We start from the raw sequence: 21,653 nt of genomic DNA, 5'->3' as shown, positions 1-21,653 counted from the left end.
GACCCTTTGTCAACTACAACCTGGCAAGCCACTGGTGAGCATGGGAGGCCCTGGACTTGGCATCAGGGAAATGCTTAGCGTAGATACTTTTATTAAAGTTATACACAAGACTATCAAATGTTTTCTCTGGTGTGACTCACATATTTGCACTCGTCTATCAACACATGACAATGTCAAATACGAACCAACCCCTCTACAGATTTCAACAAATGACTATGTCAAATACGAACCAAACTCCTCTGCAGATCAATACCAGAGAAAAATTCAAAAGGCCTAATATAATGTACTAATTCAGAGCAGTCATAGCTGACAAAGTTGTAGGAGAAATATTCTAGAACTTTGAAAGACTATAGTTCTAACCTTTAACAGCTTATGCTATGTCGTGCAGAAACTTATCTTCATGAACAGACTGAACTTGCGTTGAGTCACAAGAACATGTCAATACCAGAGAAAAACTCAAAAGACATAATATAATGTACTAATTCAGAATAGTCATAGCTGACAAAGTTGTAGGAGAAAATTCTAGAACTTTGAAAGACTATAGTTCTAACCTTTAACAGCTTATGCTATGTCGTGCAGAAACTTATCTTCATGAACACACAGAACTTGCGCTTAGTCACAAAACATGTCCACTGCTGCCTCATCCCATTTGAGAGGAAATCCAAAACCACAGCACCCATTTATAAAGAGCTTGGATAATACATTGACCACCCAAATATGCTTCATACAGAAGCACCAGACAAAATCTAGTAGAAAGATATGTTGTAATAACAGATACTTCAGTTCAAAACCCCCTTCAAAAACTTCTTAGTCTCTGGGTGAGCCTACAACATGAAATCTGGCAAAGTATAACCTCTAACAGCTGAAAGGCCATTCATATAGGGCCCAGGCTCCACGAAACAGTTCAATGTAAATCCTTGCTTCAAACACCCTAGCGCTATACAACTACGTAACAAAAGCTATGTTTGCCAAATTGCCATGATCAATAAAACCTGACCAGCAGATACATATCATGTCAGCAAGCAGCATCAGATCAGGACAGCTCTTAGTAGGACTTTTCTTTCATGTTTCCAATTTCTATCTCAGTGGCATCAGTTGCTTGGATTTCAAAATGCACATCAAGCTCCCTCTTGAAACGATCCTTGGAGCTGGCATAGAGCATCTTGGTCCTGACTCGGGATACATCAGGAGACCTGAACAAGCAAGCATCAGAATGAACTTTTCCCCACAAAGTAAATCATGGAAGAATTCACCATAGATTCATTAGTTCAGAGACAAACCATGCAATAAAGAAGATCTTGCTCTTCTGGCAGTTGTCCTCAGTCACAAAATCATAATCGTAAACAGCATATCTGCAGTCTTTCTCGGGAAGTGATCCTGTAAACTCCTCGTAGCTTTCAGTCGGACCACCCATTTTCTCCACGACAATCCTCTGGGTAGCCTCGTCAATCTTGAACACAATGTAACGGTAGGTCTTCTTCCTCTTCAACTCCAGAAACTTGAGTTTACATTCATCGTCAACTGCCATTCCAGATGCAGCATTGGCCTGAAAACACGAAAGGAGAATCAAAGTTTCTAAATGCAAGCGATCAAAACTGCAGTTGATTTTTCCTGCAGTTAATCATTCCGAACCACGAGGTTATCGTCACACTCTTCGCTTCCCTCATTAATCTGTAAACGGTTACAAAACTGTTGCCTTTTCAGAAAAACCTGATGCACGACCAACTGTTCAACAAAAGAATGACTTTGAACACCTGACATTTCTGATGCAGGGCTAAGACTTGACGATCTAAGAGGAGAGGAGACCTCTCTGTACAACTCTGAGTGCAACGCTACGATCGGGAAGGTCGTACAGCCTGGTCAACTATGCGGACTGATCGTACGAACCAAGGTAGGGTCAAAACCGGTCAAAGAGGGCAAAGATCTGCGGATCTAGCAACGTTAATGACGAGGGAAGAAAGAAAAGCACGCTAAGCAGGCCTGGAAAACACTAGGGTTTTCGTGAACAGATCGTCGAACACGCAAAGAAAGAAGAGAAAGGGAGACATACCATGGCGGAAGCAACCGAGTAGGCGGAAACGGGGGGACCGAAAGGACGGCAGGCGGCGATGGCGTGGGGGGGACGAGAGGAGGGGAGGAAAGCGGTGCCGAGCCCTCGCAGGAAGAGGGAGGGGGGGGAGGAGAAGGAGGAGGAGGAAGGAGGGAAAAAAATTGCAAGGGCAGGCCGAGAGAGAGAGGGGGAGGGGAGTGTGTGCGTATGTGTGTGTGTAGGATGGGCTACTTTTGATTCCAGCCTAGCATTTTTAGAGGTCCGGCCCTTCTTCCTTTTGTGCTTTGTTTCTTCATCATGGGACTCGGCCCCTCCAGGTCATCCTTAACACGTCCTCCCGATCTCTCTTTACACCTCTCTCCTGTTTTGAGAGCCTTCTCTTGCACGCTGCAAAGAGGGGCCTTCTCCATATGCTCTTCTATCAACTTTGTCCCCAAACTCCTCTCGAAGCTTCTTGCGAGTCGTGAACCCCAGAGTTTGTGTAGGTATCACAACTCCTCTCCTCTCGAAGCCTCTGGTGAGTTGTGAACCTCGAAGTTGAGGATCCCCAGAGCCTCTAGTGAGCTGTGAATCATAACTTCTCTCAAAGCCTCTGGTGAGCTTTTCTAGATCATCCATCGAAGTGCATCAAATAGTCATTTAACTCTTTCCTTTTCTTTTTCTTTAACGTGATGCCTTTGCAGCATACTATTATATTCAAACAGATTCACCATCAATGAAATAGACCCTGAGCCACTCGATTAGGAATCGAACCTATGAGCACACAACCCACCCGATATCCCCACCAACTTTACTTTTTCATGTTAATAAGAAAGAACTATCCTAATAAATGAGGAGATACATAATTTTGCTTTTGCATTGTTCTCTATTATAACTTTACTAGAACTTTTTAAGTTGTATTATATGTATGTCTTGTTGACTCTAATTGCCTAGAGTGTCACTCATCTTGTCACCTTTCTTTTTTCTCAACTACAACAATATTTGTTTATGGGCAATGCTCAATTTGGTTTTATTGGCACTCATCTTATCAATTGCCACACATTTTATTGAGTCTCGTCTCAAATACAGCAACTTACATCTCAAATCAAAGCTAATATGAGTGACAATGCAACTAATGTGGCTTCATTATCGCTCATATTATCATCTCTCGTCTCAAGAACCTATCTCTTATCAAAGCTAAGGTATCACTCATCTCATCAACTATTGTCTCAAGTACAACAATCTACACCTCAACTCAAGGCTAAGTTGGCTTCATTGTCACTCATCTTATCAGCTCTCAAATCAACAACTTATGCCTCTTATCAAAGCTGATGTGTCACTCGTCTTATCAACTCTTGTCTCAAATACAGAAGCATTTGTCTCTTATCAAGAGGTAATTTGCTTAATCATCACTCATCTCGTCAACTCTCGTCCCAAATACAACCTACCATGTCTTATCGACACATATTTGCTTAACCATCACTTGGCTTATATACATTCCCAACTCAAATACAAGAATTGTTCATCAAAGGATACTCAAATGCCCACCTCTTCATTGCCTACCTACGCTTCAAGTGCCAAATGTTGTAAGGCCCCCAAATAATAAGAAGCCATGATGAGCATGGGCATTGGTCCTAATTCCAAAATTGGAAGGGCTCTAGCTTTACAGAACGAATTATTAGGAGATTCCCTATGTGGACTGGATCATTCAAACAAGTGGGAAAGGTTAAAGTAAGATAGCAGAGCAAGCACCCAAGGCACCTTGCATTAAGTGGTAGATTAGCAAGGGCCCCTATATGAGTTAGCCTCAACTATGATTTTGTATTCGCCAAGATGCAAAAGTCACTATGTTTAGTTACTGGGGTTGCAATTAAAGGGTCAATTGAACCAAAAAGGGTGATAAAATCTAATCAAACAACTCATATGAGCATATGATTGGTAGACCTATATATAAGCATGTAGTGCCACGCTCCAATATCTAATAGTTATTAAGCCTAGGCAAACAACTCATATGAGCATATGATTGGTAGACCTATATATAAGCATGTAGTGCCACATGCTAATATTTAATAGTTATTAAGCACACCTTCTACATTCAATGTCCTCCATTGAGCCACTACTTAGATCACCATTACTGCTTTGTAGGAGTGAAGGGTTGGACAAAGTCATCCATAAAAATCTACAACTTGATATAACATCAAATTTTATTAATTTTATTATTTGTATTGTGCTTGTGCTCATTGCTATCTTCCCCATGTCATGTTTCCTTTCATTGATGTATCTTATTAGCGCCACCCATTTTAAGATGCAATCATCTTATTGACTATGGACTCAAATACCACAAATGATGTCTCTTATGAATGCTTGATCATCCACTAGCTGCTAATATCTAGTAGAGAGCCAATACAACAACCTATATCTCTTGCAAATGCTTTGCTAACTTATTTTAATGCAAGAAGACATCACATATCTATCTTACACTTTCAACACTCTTGATAATGCCCAATGATCATTCAATGTGGTATACCTCTCTTTGATGTTGCATGTCTTATAGGACAATAAATGGTAGCCACTTCTAGTGCATGCCTTTGTTTACGTGTACGCATTTACTTGGATTGATGAGTTGGAGTTGCAAATATGCTTCTAGTCCTACACAATCTTCATATGGTATATGTCCATCCATGAATAAAGGTATTAATATGCTTTTTGTACCAAGTTGTTATAAGAAAGTCCTTGTTTACAATTTGAGATTATGGTTGAGTGAAAGATGAAAAGAGTCATTAGTTACATTGAATGCCAACAATCCTCTACGCTATTGTAGTTACTTTTTGTTAAGTGTGTTGTCCCCTTGAAGTGTAGAGAGAGAGAGAGAGAGAGAGAGAGAGAGAGAGAGAGAGAGAGAGAGAGAGAGAGAGAGAGAGAGAGAGAGAGAGAGAGAGAGAGAGAGAGAGAGAGAGAGAATATTAGGAACTTGAATCTTGTGGGCAACTTTCTTGCCATTGGGCAAAGATAGCTTGATGTAATTGCTCACTTCAAGTACAACTATAAGAAACTATATATATTGTTATCTTTCATTGCAAGCTTGTTTCATGTTCATAGATATTGCTTAGCAACCTTTCAGTTCACCAAATTGGTTAGCATCTTTAGTTTTTTGTTACCTTTACTACATTTAATTTTTATATATAAAGAATCACTTCAATATGAAGACCATATGCAAGGTGAATGATATGGTCTAGTTTCCTTTTACTCAATTTGACATGAGAATACAACAATCTTCACTATTCACCAAAAAGTGCCAATAAGTAAATTGATTAATCATATTGTACAATGCTCAGCTACCTATTAAAACCTTGCTTAAAGGAAACAACATGCTAGGGGTTTGTAGCTTTTTTATGTCCTTATTGCTCATAACCTAATATAATCTAATGTGTCTTGCCATTCTAAGTAGTTGCCTTGTTATCACAATGCATTCATATCACACCAACTTTTTTCTCTAGCACCCCATAATCATTAACAAAGCTATGTTTTGTGGGTTTCTTTGAAAATAGTTACTTGATTTTAAAACTGGTAGTTTTAAGGCAAAGTAACAACTATAAGTAGGCTCTAAATAGGTGTGACTTTTCTATCATCACAACATTGTGCATTCACATCCCCCGTAGCAATTGCTACTACTAACTAACTAAACATTCCACTAGTATTAAAGTAATTTACAAAGTCAAGGGAAATGTAAACCCTAGGAGCTACGTACAAAAGGTCATAGTTTATTTACCAAAATAACTACATTGTTGTGTTACTCTCATGAATATTTCAATAGAAACATTCCATTAAGTGCTCCATGTTTATTTTAGATAAAATGTTCCCATAATAATAGGTTGTATGGGAAATTTATGAATCATTATTTACTCTTGCAAAGTGCATGAGATTTGATTCTTGTGCTAAAGCATTTTTTGAAGAACATGTCCTCAAGTGAGCTATAGAACATGTAAAAACTCTAACTTTGATGTTATGGTAAAATCAATGACACCTATTGATATTTAACCCAAAAGCTATTAGTATTGATGTACTAACTTTGATTCCCATTTAGAAAGTAAGTAAAATATCAAGCACATGGTCAAGTCCAAAACACACACACACACACACATAGAGAGAGAGAGAGGGGGGGGGGGGGGGGAGGAGAGAATCTCTTCCACTAATGAAAAGATTTGATTGATGGGGATAAAAAAGAAGGTACAAACCTTGGTCTTTTATAGGACTAATGTTTTTTTCTAACACTTTGATACACATTAAATGTGGAGTAGAAGAGTGTGTTTCTATGAGTTTGACATCCATATGACTCTAAAGTCACTTGCACGCTTGTGTACTACGCGATAAATTGCCAATAGTTTAGAGATGAACAACCTTTCTCCCAAGATAGATAGAAATTCACCACTAAGGGGAATGCCTTCTATTTGGAAGGCAATGTCTAACAATCCAATACATAGAATGAAAAGAATGTGTCCTCCCTCAAAGAATGTGTCCTTGCTCAAATATGTGGTCTAGTTCCATAATTCAACAAAAATAAAGTGAGACAACTAACATTTGAACACAACGAGTTATTGTTGAACAAATGGGATAATTGCCTCATCAAATACCTATGTGAATCCCCCTCCCCCCCCAAGGGCCAAAAAAGAACTATATAACCTCAACATGTTGCCTCTCCCCCTTTCATGTTACAATCCTATGGCACAACTAAAGAATATTATGGAAAGGAGAAGAGCCACACCAATATTTGCAAGGATTAAGTTTGACAAGATGAACGATGAAGTGGCATGTTTCTCATTCATTGAGATATGTTAACTTCATTAGTTGCATGTAGATAAGATTATAAAAGCTCAACCATAGTCCTCCTCTTATGGAGAACTATAAGTGAGCATGGATGCCTCTCTTAGATGTGAATGCAATGTTGTTTGGTGTGCTCAACATTCTTAATGAGAGGCTAACATGTCTTCAAACTTGGTTGTATGATCGACACATAACATAATAAGTACTTTATTGTAATAAAGAGTAGGTTACTTGTCAAATGCATTGTTGCCATCTTATAAATTGTAAATGATGATGAGAAGAAAGTGTACTTATGTGCTTAATGAGACTAATTTTACTATCCGATTCTGAGAATCGGACAAGTGAGAATTGGACTCGCTATCTAGTTGATTGGTGTCCGATCCTCGAAATCGAACACATCCAAATTAGACTAGCCACCCCATTTGATCGGACACACCCTATTTGATTTTGATAATCGGACATCACCTATCTAATTTTGAAAGTTGGACACACCAAAATCGGACCAAGGACCACTGATAAATCGGACATTTGATTTCCAGAATTGGACCCTGCACAATCGAACACATATGGATTGACAAATTTGGGAATCTTATACATCCAAGCACAATGTAGATCGCAACCAATACCACGAGAATCTGTCGAATGCCTTACAGCCAGTTCTAGACCTAGAAATCATAACCGAACGGCTAGGAGACCGTAGGTTAGGAACTGAGCTTAGAGCCCCATCAGGCCATGAACACAAGTGGGAGTGCGGAAGCTGAATAGTCATCTTGTCTTCGCACTCATACTGTTTTCCAGTACTTGAATTACACTTAATAAAAGTGAAAAGTCTGATTGCACATAGTGCATGGAAAAGAGTATACACACACACACATTGAGTGAATGTAAATTGAGAATTTCCTATAATTAACAAGGAACTCACTTAGATGCAATAACTTGAAGGAACCTAACAGTAGGAGAAGACCTTGAGACATAGTTGGGTGATTGAAACCCAAGAGTAGGACCTAGTTGAAAACGCAACAGAGAAGCCAGGCGCAGCAAGGACAGACTCCATCAAAGAAGTGGATCTACCCAACCTAATCAATCTCATCGGCAACTTGGTGGAGCACGAGACTACGAACATGGCAGAGACAAGCACTAACCATGGATAGGACCAGGAGTTCGACCTAGGCGATCTCCCGATAGAAATCCAGCGGCTGGTCACCAATTACAATCTATAGGCCCGAATAGACCACCACTGTAGGATTTCTGAGGATGTCATAGTAGACCTAGGAGAGGAGAGGAGACTAGCACAGGAGGCCTTGCGAAGCCTAATGACCTACAATCAGGAATAGCAGGTCAAGAGCTTGTGGCAGAATATGGAAGTGCATGAAATTCAGAGCGGTGCTAGTGCTAGCAAATAGGAATAGGATAGTAGGACATGATGTCGAGAGGGAAAGAGCACTAGAAGGAGATCTTATGCTGAGTGAGCTTCTCATGAAGCAACTGTTAGACAATGCTTCCGTTGAGCGAAGTGCCACTGCAATGGAAACCTCGTTGCTTGCAGGATTAGGGGTTACTCATGGCTCCAAGAGCTAGTCTAAAATCCCTATAGTTGCAAAGCAATTAGATAAATACCAGCTAGACAAGGACCCTTATAGCTTTGTGGAGTAGTTTGAGCAGGTCTGTGAAGCCAACAACCTCACCGATCTCGCTTAGGGAGATGATTGCAAGCCTTCGGCTTATGCTAAGGTGACAAGGGAAGGATTTGGTACACCAGTCTAGATGTCGCAAAGCGCAATGACTTCAATGACCTCAAGAATATCTTCATTAAGAAATTCACAGAGGCTGGGTACTCAAACAACCTACTAGTGCGGCTGATGAATGTCAAGCATAGGGATAAGTAAAGATATCTGTGATTATGTGACCCATGTGAGGAATCTCTTCAAGAGAATCCTAACTGACGAGCGACCAACCAAGAGAGCAGTGTCCACAGTATTCATTAATGGAATACGAAGCGAAGAGCTCTACAAGGCCTTGGCTGGCAACTCGAGCTTACAGGGAGATATGCTGATGAGGGTCTTTGAAGAGGCCATTAGAGTAGATTTCGAGAGAGCTTTGACGACAAGTGAAAGATCAAGCTCAAGTACTTAGGATAAAGGCAAGGGCACTAACTCAAGCCAGGAGCTAGCGGAGATGAAGATGGAGCTAGCTAGATTACAAGAGATGATAAGATGACCAACACACCCTCACATCCAATGTGTGTATTGTGATGGACACTACTTGCTAGCAAAGTGTCAGGACCCTCAGTCCCAACCTTGTGTGCCAATTGTGGTAGGTTCGGCCACGATGCCATGCATTGCAAACTACAGAGGAGACTCGTACTCGCAACCATATAATCAACCATACCTAGCAAATAGGCCGCCAAACTTCTTGAAGGGGGAGCCCCATTGGCTCTCTCGGCACCCAATGATGCCAAGCCATTCCTAGGATGGAGATAAATCCTACGGGTATACCTAGACCACCTGGACCCTATGTCACCCACCCACCAAGTGACACTCTAGTCCACTATGTGAGTTGGCATATCATTGCACAGGGCCTAGCAACTTAGATGCAGCCTCAATCGGGAGAGGAGCCATAGGAGAAGAAAGAAGAAACTAGATGCAAGGGTCACATTGAAAATAGAGAGTGCCATAATGCTGCCTACGGGAAAGAAAGTGACGGACATAGAAGCAGAAACATCAGCCCTAAGGATGGCTGAGAAGGGAAGTGTAAAGGTCGAGGAGTACCTCAACCCAAAGCGCCAACTCAAAGCCATCAAAAAGGTGAAGGAGTGGGTGAAAGAAGCCTAGGAACACCTAAAAGATACTGAGCCCACATTGAAGGTGAGATCGATGATCTCTCAAGCATAAGCACACCAGTGTCGCCTCCACGACCAAAAACAAGAGATATGATTGGACCACAGGCAGTGCTGTATAAACAAAGCCTAAACGCTACGGGCTAGCAAATCAGCCAAGACCATTGGCTAGGAAACGTAGGGACAAGAGAGTGGCAAGTAGCTAGTAATCTCCTCACCTCACTGGCGACCGCCCCCGTTATGCTAAGCCTAGGAGATCTGCTTAGGCAACATCTGTTGTTGTGGCAAGAGCTGAAACAGTGGGTTGAAGGGTCAATGGAGCAAGCTGCCCCGTTGACTCACACCAACCAAATGATGAGACACAGATACCGAGTCTAACCCTACAATTAGTGCCAAAATCTTTACATGTTAATGCTTTTTGGGAGGACACTAAAATGCGTGCAGTCTTGCTGGGTAATACCACAAGGAAAAGAATTGTAGACACTGGAGCAGGAGTCAGTGTGCTGAGCCATGTAGTGCTCCAGACCTGGGGTAACCCACCTATCGAGACCGCCAAGTTTAATGTCACACTGGCTAATGGGATGAAAGTGAAGCCATTTGGCGTGTTTAAAATTTGGCCAGTAAAAATCACAGGAGTCCAATTATTGGTTGATTTTATAGTCATGAAGGGAGTGGATTATGATATCTTGCTAGGTCGACACTGGATGTGCAACGTGAGAGTCATAGAAGACTAGGGCAATGGTCTAATCTTCCTAGGAAATCTAACTAAAGCCGTAAGAGTAGAGATAGACACCTCAAAGACCATGACAGTTGACTTAGATGCCATCTCCACTATGCTAAAGGGTGACAGCCAGAATAGAAAATCTTACGGGCCACTGACTAAGTATATCCCTTGCCCTGAGGACAAGCGAGACTAGATGCATGTCCTTGCTACAATCAACCTACCATTCTCAGACAACGAGGAATACGAGCAAGCTATTAAAGCAATTGGTAAGACCCGAGAAGAACCCTTAGTGGCAATCTACATGATGGCTCTAGGAGCATGCAGAGAGGACCTGACCTGGTCTTATTCCAAGTACCGAAGAACAAGCAAGAGCTGCATGGGATCTTAGAGCACTTGACTGACAAGTTAGTTGGTAGCCCATCAACAAACCTTAAACCATGTGAAGATCTCTTGAATGATCCTGAGTAGCGATGGACCAAAGTGCATGACTTAAACTTGATGTACAATTGGGCCTTAGTCACTGACGAGAGGGATGAGACATGTCAAGACCTAGGGGATAACGAGCAATCGGACTGTCAAGACCTAGGGGATAACGAGCAATCGGACAAAGATAGCTCTTACGACGAATATGAGGACTGTTGTCCTTCAATGATGAGAGTGAATGGGAGATTGACACAATAGAATACGACACTAAGAGACAGGTGATAGAGCAAATACGAGCAGACTCCAAACCACGCAAAGGAAATGCCTTTAGGATCGAAAGAGGATTCATGCACATGGACTGGGATTGCACTTGGTTGGAGCACATAGGTGCAATAGACTTTGAGCGATCAAACTTAGCCCAACCAAGTGCCACGCCATTGCTTAGGACAGATTCACCATCGGAGCTATGACCACACTTGGAGAGACTCCCTCTTCTAGTGAAGACAGAGAGTTTGATTCTGAATCAGAATTAAGCTCAAAGAGTGATCCCGAATTACCTCAACCTTCTAAGACTAGACGCACCAAAGGGGACTTACCCGTCCACCTCACGCACCGAAGGTTAAAGGAGGAAAAGAGGAAACAACCTAAGGATGTGCAGGCATAAAAGCAAAGAACACCGCAAGACCTACCATGGAGATTCACTAAGTTCAAGAAGGGTGATAGGGTAGTGATCTTGGTGGGAGCCAAACACTAGGGGCAAGCAAGCGAGCCAATAGAAGGACCCGCCAAGGTCAATGAAGTCAATTTGGCCAAGGAGGGGGAGACCCCTCGACCTGTCTTTATAGCTGATTACCTAATTGAGAAAGAGGAAGCAAGTCTCATTGCTCTCTTGTGTTTGTATATAAACGTCTTTGCTTAGACCTTGGCGGAACTCAAAGGGGTAGATCCAAGTGTAGTGACTCACAATATACCCATGACACAACGCCGGTCAAGCATTGACCATATCCCATGAATCCAAAACACGCTCATGCTATCAAGGAAGAAATTGATAAGCTAATGAGAGCAAGATTCATCTACGGGATTGAGCATACGGATTGGATTTCACCCATAGTCATCGTAATAAAGAAGAATGGAAAGATCAGAGTGTGTATCAACTACAAAAAGGTAAGCGCTGCTACAAAGAGAGATAATTATCCATTGCCATACATTAAGCACATGCTCGAGAGAGGGGCTGGTAAAGAGGCCTATAGTTTCTTGGACGGCTTCTTGGGATATAATCAGGTGCAAGTGCATCCTGACGACTACCTTTGCCACTAAATGGGGAGTCTTTGCCTACATAGTCATGCCCTTCAGGTTGACTAATGCGCCAGCTATATATATTCTTAGGAAGGAGTTAGAGGTTTTCGTCAACAATTTGTGTGTTCACTCCACTTAGAAGGAGCATTTAGATACACTTCAAGCTGTCTTTGAATGGTATCGATTATATTGTCTCTCGTTGAACCCCTTAAAGTGCCCGTTCTAGGGGTAAAGCATGGATGCATCCTAGGATACATGGTGTCAAAGAAGAGCATTGCCACCGACTTCTCGAAAGTCCAGATTATCATTGATCTTCCACCACCAACTGATTACAAGGGAGTGCAATGCTTCCTAGACCATATGGGGTATTATCGGCAGTTTGTGTTGAACTCTGCATAGATTGCCAGACATCTATACAAGCTGTTGATTATATTCGAATGGACTGAGGAATGTCAATGCGTGTATGAGGAGTTGAAAAAGGCTCTAACTACCACACCAATTCTACGAGCTCTAGATTGAACAATCACTTTTCATGTTCACATTGATGACTCTAAGTTCGTTGTAGGAGCTGTGATGTGCTAGCATGGTAAACACAACTTAGACTATCGTGTGAGCTTTGCTAGTAGATAACTCACCTATACGAAAATGAATTATTCAACAACGGAGAGAGAAGGTTTAGCCATGGTGTTTGCTGTAAAGAAGTTTCAACATTATCTTTTGGCTGCACCTTTTAACTTCTTTGCTAATCATCAAGCCCTACTTTACCTTGTTAATAAACCATGCACTACAGGATGCATATCTCGATGGTTACTTCTACTTTTAAAATTCAGCTTCTCTTGGTCATGCATAAAGAAAAGTAGCATTATATTACTAACCAAATGTCTTGCATCCCCACAGGAGAAGCTGATGTGGACAAGGCATTGTAGAGACGAACTATCTGATTCCTATCTATTCAGCCTATCTAGCACAAAAGATTTGTTTAGAGGTGATTTGACGCCTTATTGGGCAAATGACATAGTCCAGGTGCTTGAGCACAGACTCCTTGAACGACCGATAGAAAAAGCTCGACTTAGGTGACTCGTTCTCAAAATCCAATTGTACAAGTTGATAGTAGGCCAACTCTATCGGTTAGGGCCAGATGGACTGTTGCGCACATGTGTGTGTGAGCATGAAAGCACGATGCACTTGCAGAGACACACGATGGAATAGCAGGAGGGCATTTCAATGGAGACACAGCAGCCCACAAGGTGTTGTAGTCTCAGCTATGGTGGCCTACTCTTTTGCGAGATGCACCACGATTCGTGAAGCACTGTGATGAGTGCCAAAGGGCCAAGATACCTGTTGGCAATGACAAAATGGAGTTGAGTCCAATCATTGCAAGGCAACCATTTGAGAAATGGGGAATCAACTTCATTGGGCCAATCAGTCCCATAACACAATACTCATAAGTGAAATACATCATTCTTGCCATAGGCTACCTCACGAAGTGGGCGGAAGCACGAGCTATAAGAAAAAATTGACACTAGGATCTCTGCCAAGTTCCTTTGGGAACAGGTAATCTCAAGATTTGGTTGCCTCGTTGAACTCGTTACTGACCAAGGCACACACTTCATCAATGAAGTGATTGCTCATCTCCTATCCACTTTTCTAATCATCCATTTGAAATCCTCACTGTACTATCCTCAAGCTAATGGCCAGGCTGAGTCTACGAATAAAATTATAGTAAACATCCTGACCAAGGTAGTCTTTGCTTCATGCAACGACTAGGAACCTTATGGGCCTACCGCATAGCTTACAAAACATCAGTGAGACAGACTCCCTTCAGGTTGATCTACGGGATTGAAGCAATTCTACTTGTAGAGTTCTTCATTCCTAGCCTAAGAATCGCTCAGCAAGAGAGATGGGATGGAAAGGAGGCATGGACAGAGCGCCTAGTTGAGCTAGAATGCCTATCGGAAACTTGACTTCTAGCCACCCATGCACTAATATGCGAGAAGGCAAGACACAAAAGTCGTTTGACAAGCATGTCAAGCAGTGCAATTTCGAATAGGGAGACTTGATACTCCTATACTCGGTCAAGGGACATAAGCAAAAAATGAAGTTTAGAGGGCTAGGTCCTTTTCAAGTCTGCACCATCAGTCGAACTAGCAATGTGGAACTTGAAACCCTAGAGGGTGAGGGCATAGGCTTCTTCAATGGCAGTCTCATAAAGAAGTACTACCCTCCCGTGCACCCACTGCATGAGCTGCCAATGCTCGAATCCCCTGTCAATGTGCGAGTGGCCACTATCACAGTCATTGACAAGGAGGATGAGGAAGCAGTAGAACCAGCCTACCTGAGTATAACAGTCACTATCAAGCACACACACACCTTCCATGCATTGATTAACGAGAGAGTCGACTTTAATGTCTTAACTCACGATCATTGGACTCACATTGGTGGACCGCAGTTACAATCCACCAACGCCAAACTCAGCTAACGGATGTCCTTACCTACATCACTCACGGAAGCATCCAACCTATCAACATGGACCACTATGCTAAAATGAAATATAATCCAAACTTCTATGCTTGGCTTATACGGAAGTGAAGCACTATGCACAGGGTGTTGAATGCCCTTAACCCTTTAACCTCTAATCCTAGGAAGTATCCTTCTCATTCTCAAGGGGGGAGGGGGTAAGGTGAAATCAAAGGGTAAAATCAAACAAGTAATGTGAATAAAACGTGGAAGGAAAACTAAAAAGCCTTAGTCAATGCCCAAAATAGATGAAAAATTAATTTGTGAATTGAGGAAAAGTGTCATGAAATCTTGGAATGAAGGGATTGCTTGAAGGAAAAGTCTACTAATGTGCCTAAGCATCTCGAGTCAGCAAGCATGAAGTCTTTCCTTTTGTGAGTTATTATTTTGTGAAGCACTAACGGTGAATATGGCTTCATGACAGGCAACCATCATGGTAGGCCAAGAAAAGACTAGCAGATTGCCTTTCTTAGAAGAAGAACAGGTGAAATATGGCCTCTTGGTGGAGACGAGGGCTTTCAATCAGTTTAAATTTTGGCATATCTTCATCCTAGAGGATGTATCCATTGAAGAATGAGCCATGAGGCATATCATTGAGCAATGCAATTTGCAAAAATACATGGAAGCAGTGGGCTAAGGCATAGACTATATCCATTGTGCAGAGTTCTTATGAACTTTTCACAGGAACCGTGACCGTGCGAGAGGGAGAAGAAACTCATCGGGTGCAGATTGAATTGACCCTGGATTGGTAGAAAGAGCATTTGATTGGCAAACAAAGTAGTGAGAAAGCCGACGAAGAGAGGTGTATACGCCATGCTGGGGATGGACAAGGTGAAGGTCCACACCAACGATGGCATCGGCTTGGTGGATATTTCGGATCCCAAAATCCAACTTTCGGCCAAGATGGTGCATGCATTGTTCTCTAATCAGAGGTATAACACAGTTATGAGTCGTATTAATGTTCCCTTGCTAGAGAGCATTGCAGCACGATCACTGGATGAGGTGAAGCTCAACGGCTTTGTAAGAAAGACCATCGAGACCTTGGCAAAGGCTCTAGCAATAGGAGGACAACTTGCCAGAGGAGAGTCCCCTTTGGCAGGAACCAAAAGACCAGTAGTAGAGCAGACGCCAAGTTGATACAAGACCCGAAGAAGCAAAAGATGGCAACCTTTATGATCTCCATCCTTGCAACAAAGATGGCATCTGTGGAGTATGATGAATATGCCAAGGAGCTTCTCTCTTAACTAGAGAAAGCCAAGGAAGAGAAAAAACTAGTCATGGGTAGAGCTAGAAGCAAAAAAAGAGGCCACGGCTACATTTCAGATGGAGAAAACCCACCAAATAGCCATGGCCCAAAGGGAGATCGGTGAGCTCAAGGAATAGCTATAGCCTAAAGAAGAAGCAGATGTTGAATGGCTTGCAAGATTGAATGATGGAATTGAATCCATGGTGTGCCTACGAAGACACAATGAAGAGATTGTAGGGCTCTATGAGGATTTGCAAGCCGAAATGAAAAAGATCACCAAAGCCACAGAGGAACTAGATGCACTGAGGGAGGAAAGAGCACACATGTACGAAAAAGAGGTGGAGAAATTGACACAAGAGGCAGCCTTAGCACAGAAAGAGCAGTAGAGATTGCAAATAGAAATGGAAGATCAACAACGAGAGGTGTTGAGAGTGGAAAAAGACTGAATTTTTGACTAATTTTTGTTGTTTTTGAGGTCTGAATGATTAATTTTTTATGGATTTAGAGTGATGTATGGTTGATAATGGAAGTGTTTGAGAGTGTTTTGGATGATATTGATTATGTTTTGGAAGTCCATGATGATTCTTAGTGGAAATATGAAGCTCTGTGATGTTCTGATAGGTTCTGTTGAGGTTCTGATTGGTTCTGATATATTATGTATAGTCTCTGTTTTGTTCTGATTTTCTTCTGTATGAAGCATGGATTGATGATTGATGAAGGTTGAAATATTTTGAAAGCTTATTGAATAGTTTTTGATAGTTTGGAATCATTTTAGTATGAATTATGAGGATTCGATGTTCTCTGATGACCTTCTGTAACCCTCTGTAAACCTTCTATAGAGCCTCTGTCTCTGTTCTGTATCTGTTCTGTCTCTGTTCTATTCTGTTATGTAGATCTTCTATAAGTGTTATGTAGAATGTATGTGTGACTTTGGAAAAGTTTTCTAACTTTTGGAAAGGATGAATCTAAGTTCAAAAGAGCTAAAACAAATGGAAGAAGCAGCAGCTGCTGAAGACTGAAGAGAAGATTGGAGTGACAATGACAGTAGTGAGCTATGAAGAGACACTGTAATGGCTCTGGTACCTCTTCACATCAAACATACCTCTTGGGAGGTGTATCCACGACCTAAGAAGGATTATCGAGAGTCATTATTGAGTATTGTAGTGAGGAGGTGATGTACTATTCACGAAAATAAGAAGGAAAAGAGTTGGAATTTGTTTGTGGATGCTCAACAGCAAGATATGTGAAATGCTTGGTGCACTGACAATCTTCTGTTTGTCCAATTAGCAACCCACTGGAAGTTGGTAGACAGAGTGTTTTCCACAACATACACTGTTGAAACCCTTAGAAGCTAGCATTATTATAATGGCACAACAACGATCCTAAGAAGAATGAGTTTTGATACTTTCAAAATGGAACATCCCCCCTTTGTAGTGGTTTGAAAGCCAAATTCAGAGATGTTGAAAAGAAGGAAGTAGAAGAGATGTTGGCCAGAGAATCCCCCAGAGACTGAAGCCTCTCTCTGATTTTGTTATGTTGAGTACTGAACAACTGGTTGGAGCCAAGCCCCTGATGAATGATGCAATCAAGAGGCAAGCGTTAGAACGAGTCAAGAGGTACGTGAGAAGAGAGAAGGCAAAAATCAAAGCTGAGAACGAGCTCGCAGCAGAAGCCTCCTTTGATGCCCTAAAAGCACTCTTTACAGAAGTTCCCATGGCAACTCAAGGTCCCCTTCCTAGTCAGATTCGTCCTAGAAATATTGATGACAGGCCATCAAATATAGTCCCATTGCCATTTTTTAAGGGAGAGTACAATGAAGACCGTGATCTTCATGTAGCAGAGTTCATGGTAGCATGTGTGGCTAACAATGCCAGAACCCCTGAGCATTGGTTAGCAATATTCTCTGCCACTTTCAAGGGTGCGGCGTTTCAGTGGTATGAGAGACAAGCAACAGTAATTTTTGGCACTTGGGATGACCTAAAGTTGGCCTTCCTCACTAAATTCAGGCGTGAAGGTTTTGAAGAGCGGATGCGAGAGGAGTTCGTGAACCTAAGTCAGTCCTCTAGAGAAAGAGTAGAAGCTTATGTCTCGCGAATGGAATCCATCCTGAAGAGATGGACTAACCATCATTTGGATGAAGGTATTCAGAAAGGAGTGTTTCTCAGAGGCCTACAACTAGAAGTTCGCAAGCTCGTGGAATTGAGAAGACCAATCAATTTGCAAGCTGTAGTGAAAGGTGCAAGATTGTATGACGAAGTTGAAGCAAGGCTATCAATGACTCCAGGAAGAGGAGTCTTACCTCCTCCCGTGCCAGGAATGGTATACCCACCAAATGCAATCCCAGGGATAGTTCCCTACCCCTATCCCCAGATGCAAACAGTGCTACAGTATAATGCACCTAATCCACTGTGGTTACCACAGACGACAGTGCCTCAAATGATGGTTCAACCACAACAACAGTGGAACAGTTTCTCCAATGGTGACTCAACAACAATGGAACCCTACCAACTGGAATCAACAACCCCAAGTCTCAACATGAGCTTTGAATAAGAACCAGAATAGAGGACCCTCTAGATCGACCCAACCAGTATATGCAGTAATTACAGAAGATCTACTTATCCAACTCAGTTGCAAGTATCAAGAAAGAGCTTATGGATGTGATTACAGAGCAGCTACAGAAGCTGAAGGTAAATACCACCATTATATCCACTCCTGCGGGAGCTGGGAGAGATGTGATGTGCTCTAATACATGGTGCGGAAAGTGTTATCAAGCAGGACATTTAGCCACTGAATGTACCCGAAAACCAACCATTCCTGGAGCCTTTTGTTCCTACTGTTTGCGAAAGAACCATACAAAGGATATTTGCTCTCTGAAAGAGATGCACGAACGAAGATAGAAGGATGAAAATGCAAGATTCAACTTGCTAGAATCCAAAATGACAACACAGGATATTGGACCAAAGTCTAGGGAGTTTGGTCCTAATTTTGCTCCAAGGAGGTTTCCCTCTCAAAGTTACAAAGGGACGACAGTCTGGCGGTGGTCAGAGATCAGAAGTGGAATGTTACAGGTGTGGAGAAAAGGGTCATATCTCCCCGAATTGTCAAAATCCTAGACGATTTGTGGATTACAAGCCCTTATGTAGCCGATGCAAAGGAGAAGGCCATACTGCAAAGGACTGTCCAAGTCCAACACATGTAAAGGCCAATGGCACTGATAGCCAACAAAAGGTACAAAAGCATGCCTCCAATTTGGTAGAGTTGGAAGTTGCCACTGTCACGCGCACCAAGAAAAAGGAACCCATTGTTCATAATGAAAATAATTCCCCTGTCAAGACTGTGAAGTTCAACTTGCCAACAGAGGAACATAGCAATATAGGACAGAACAGTGTAGTACAGAGCATTGCAATGCCACAGAGAGTCACAGAGACAGTCCCAAAAATAGGATCAGAGGTCCAGAAGATAGAAGATGCAGAAGCACCTCCAGAAATAGAAGAAGTGCCGATGTTGCCATTGTTAGAAGAAAAAGGAAAGATGAAAATGGATGTAGCCCCATTCCCTAGCAGGTTGGAGAAGCCTGTGGATCCTATCAAAGATTATGACTTGGTAAAAGACCTAGACACTTTTAAACCTAACTTAACATTCCGGTAGTTGTTGATGTTGTCTCCCAGCTGCCAAAAGAAATTCAAAAGTATCTTCACAAGAAGACGCGGACTAAGGATTGTTCCCCCAACAACAATAAAGTCCAACATAGCCGTAGAACCTGCGAAGGAAGTAGATGTGGCTAATGCCTTCCTAGATCATGGAACCCCAGAGATTAGTGTATGGATTGAAGGATGCTTTATTTCAGATGCATTGATTGATGGAGGCTCATCAGTAAACATAATGACGGATGTGACAATGAAGGACTTAGGGTTGCAAGGAATTCAACCTACACAGTGGCTTATCAGATTGGTAGACCAAAGCAGAATTAAACCATTGGGCATCCTCCCATACGTAAAAACAACCCTTGCAAGAAAAGATTACTAGCTGATCTATCTCGTGGTTAAACCAAATTCTTATGGGACCTCATACCCTTTGCTATTGGGAAGACCTTGGGTTTTCGAAGCGAGAGCCAGGACGGACTGGTTCAAAGGAACCCTAACCCTAGGCAGAGGACCCAACAAAGTGGTGTTGAAATTGTATGGATCACAAAAAGGCAATGGATCCACATCCCTCAAAGTCATAACTTACTCCTCCAACGAGATAACAGATGGTATATCAGGAGGCGAAGAAACTGTTAAATAGATATTTCCCAAGAAAACAGAGGCATAATCCCTAACAGTGGGCACTGTAAGCCGACTACCAAGGGAAGCAAAGTCCTTGTCCATGGGAGAATACCTCCTGCCTCAACTTGAATCGACTTCTGAAATCACCTCTCTGACAGTGAGATAGAAGCATGGATGTACTGTTCTCTCGGTTACATGGCAGTAGCAGAGACAGAGCCAAAGGCAATAGCAGAGACAAAGCCAGAGACAGAAGCAGAAGCAGAAACAGACGTGGAGGCAAAAGATCTGTTCTTCTCCTACAGAGCCTCTACAGAAGTAGAGACAAAGCCTTCAGAGGAAGAGGATGAAAATGATGAGGAAGAAAACAAAGCATGATATGAAAGTGCAGATGAAGAATTTCCTCTGATAGCGGATGATCTTGTTGATGTCCCTACAGAGACCTCAGAGGCCGAAAATATCAGGGTGTTGGATGGAATGACTATGGTTCCATTTGGGTTGACCAATGGACCACAAAGTATGCAAAATCTGCATAAGCAATGCATCAAAGGCATAAAAATTAAGTTCACCAGTGGCTCATGTCGCCATGACCGTTCAATCCAGAAAAAAGATGATGATGATGCTCCATGCCAACAGAAGCCAGAGCTATCAGAGCCACGGCTTCTAGAAGGTCTTTGCTATGTGACATTCCTGGACGCATCCTTTGAAGATGAATCCCTAAGTCCAGAAGAAAGTACCACTCACACAGAATCAAACAAAGCTCTAATATCCTTCCAACAACCTCAACACACAAATGAGTCATCTGTTCAGAAGGAGGACACTGGTTTTAGTGGAACATTAGATGATGACACTACTCCCTTGAAAGAGTCAGGCCTCTATCTAGAAGCAATCCATGGGACATTTATCCGTGAAGTGGAAGGTAAAAGACAAATAACGTTCTTGGATACTGACGGTACTGCACGTCACCTAAAACTGGGTCTCAATCTTCTAGAAGAAGAACTAGTGGTCCTATGAGACTTATTAAAGGAGAACTTAGACGTGTTTACTTGGTCATATAAATATCTAAAGGGGATTGATCCCATAGTATGACAACATCACATTGACCTAGAGTCTGATGCCAAACTTGTAAGGCAAAGACAAAGGCGTATGAATCCTAATTATTCTGCTTTGGTGAAGGCTGAATTATTGAAACTTCTTGAAGCTGAGTTCATTTATCCTGTGGCTAACAGTGAATGGGTTTCGCCCATTGTGGTGGTACCCAAGAAGAACGGGAAACTTTGAATATGTGTGGACTTTAGAAAGCTCAATTCAAAGACAAATAAGGATCATTTCCCTATCCCTTTTACAGACCAACTGTTGGACACAGTTGCAGGCCATGAGCTCTATTCCCTCTTGGATGGATTCAACGGATATGACCAAGTTCAAATTGCAGAAGAGGACCAATCCAAAACAACCTTCACCACAGAATGGGGGACCTATGCCTATAGAGTAATGCCATT

The 21,653-nt window shown here is 42.1% G+C and overlaps 1 protein-coding gene across 1 annotated transcript; it reads right to left on the bottom strand.

Moving 5' to 3' along the window:
* Positions 1 to 648: 648 nt before the first annotated feature.
* On the bottom strand, positions 649 to 2,208 carry LOC148031626 (actin-depolymerizing factor 7-like). Its single transcript, XM_087685207.1, has 3 exons — positions 2,051 to 2,208; positions 1,281 to 1,546; positions 649 to 1,193 (listed from the first exon to the last, which is right to left on the bottom strand). The coding sequence occupies exons 1-3, from the start codon at positions 2,051 to 2,053 to the stop codon at positions 1,046 to 1,048; spliced, it is 417 nt and encodes a 138-aa protein (XP_087541333.1). The 5' UTR covers positions 2,054 to 2,208; the 3' UTR covers positions 649 to 1,045.
* Positions 2,209 to 21,653: the final 19,445 nt, after the last annotated feature.

The sequence above is a fragment of the Lygodium microphyllum genome, chromosome 9 (assembly GCF_053477565.2).
Source record: "Lygodium microphyllum isolate KBCC chromosome 9, Lygodium_microphyllum_v1.1.10, whole genome shotgun sequence".
Lineage (NCBI taxonomy): Eukaryota > Viridiplantae > Streptophyta > Polypodiopsida > Schizaeales > Lygodiaceae > Lygodium > Lygodium microphyllum.
The sequence above is the reverse complement of the archived record's forward strand: the minus strand, read 5'-3'. Positions and strand labels throughout refer to the sequence as shown.

Excerpts from the sequence above, each read along its gene's own strand:
- LOC148031626 (XM_087685207.1), bottom strand. Across the intron at positions 1,194-1,280 it reads AAGATCTTCTTTATTGCATG|GTCTCCTGATGTATCCCGAG; the intron begins GTTTGTCTCTGA and ends TTGCTTGTTCAG.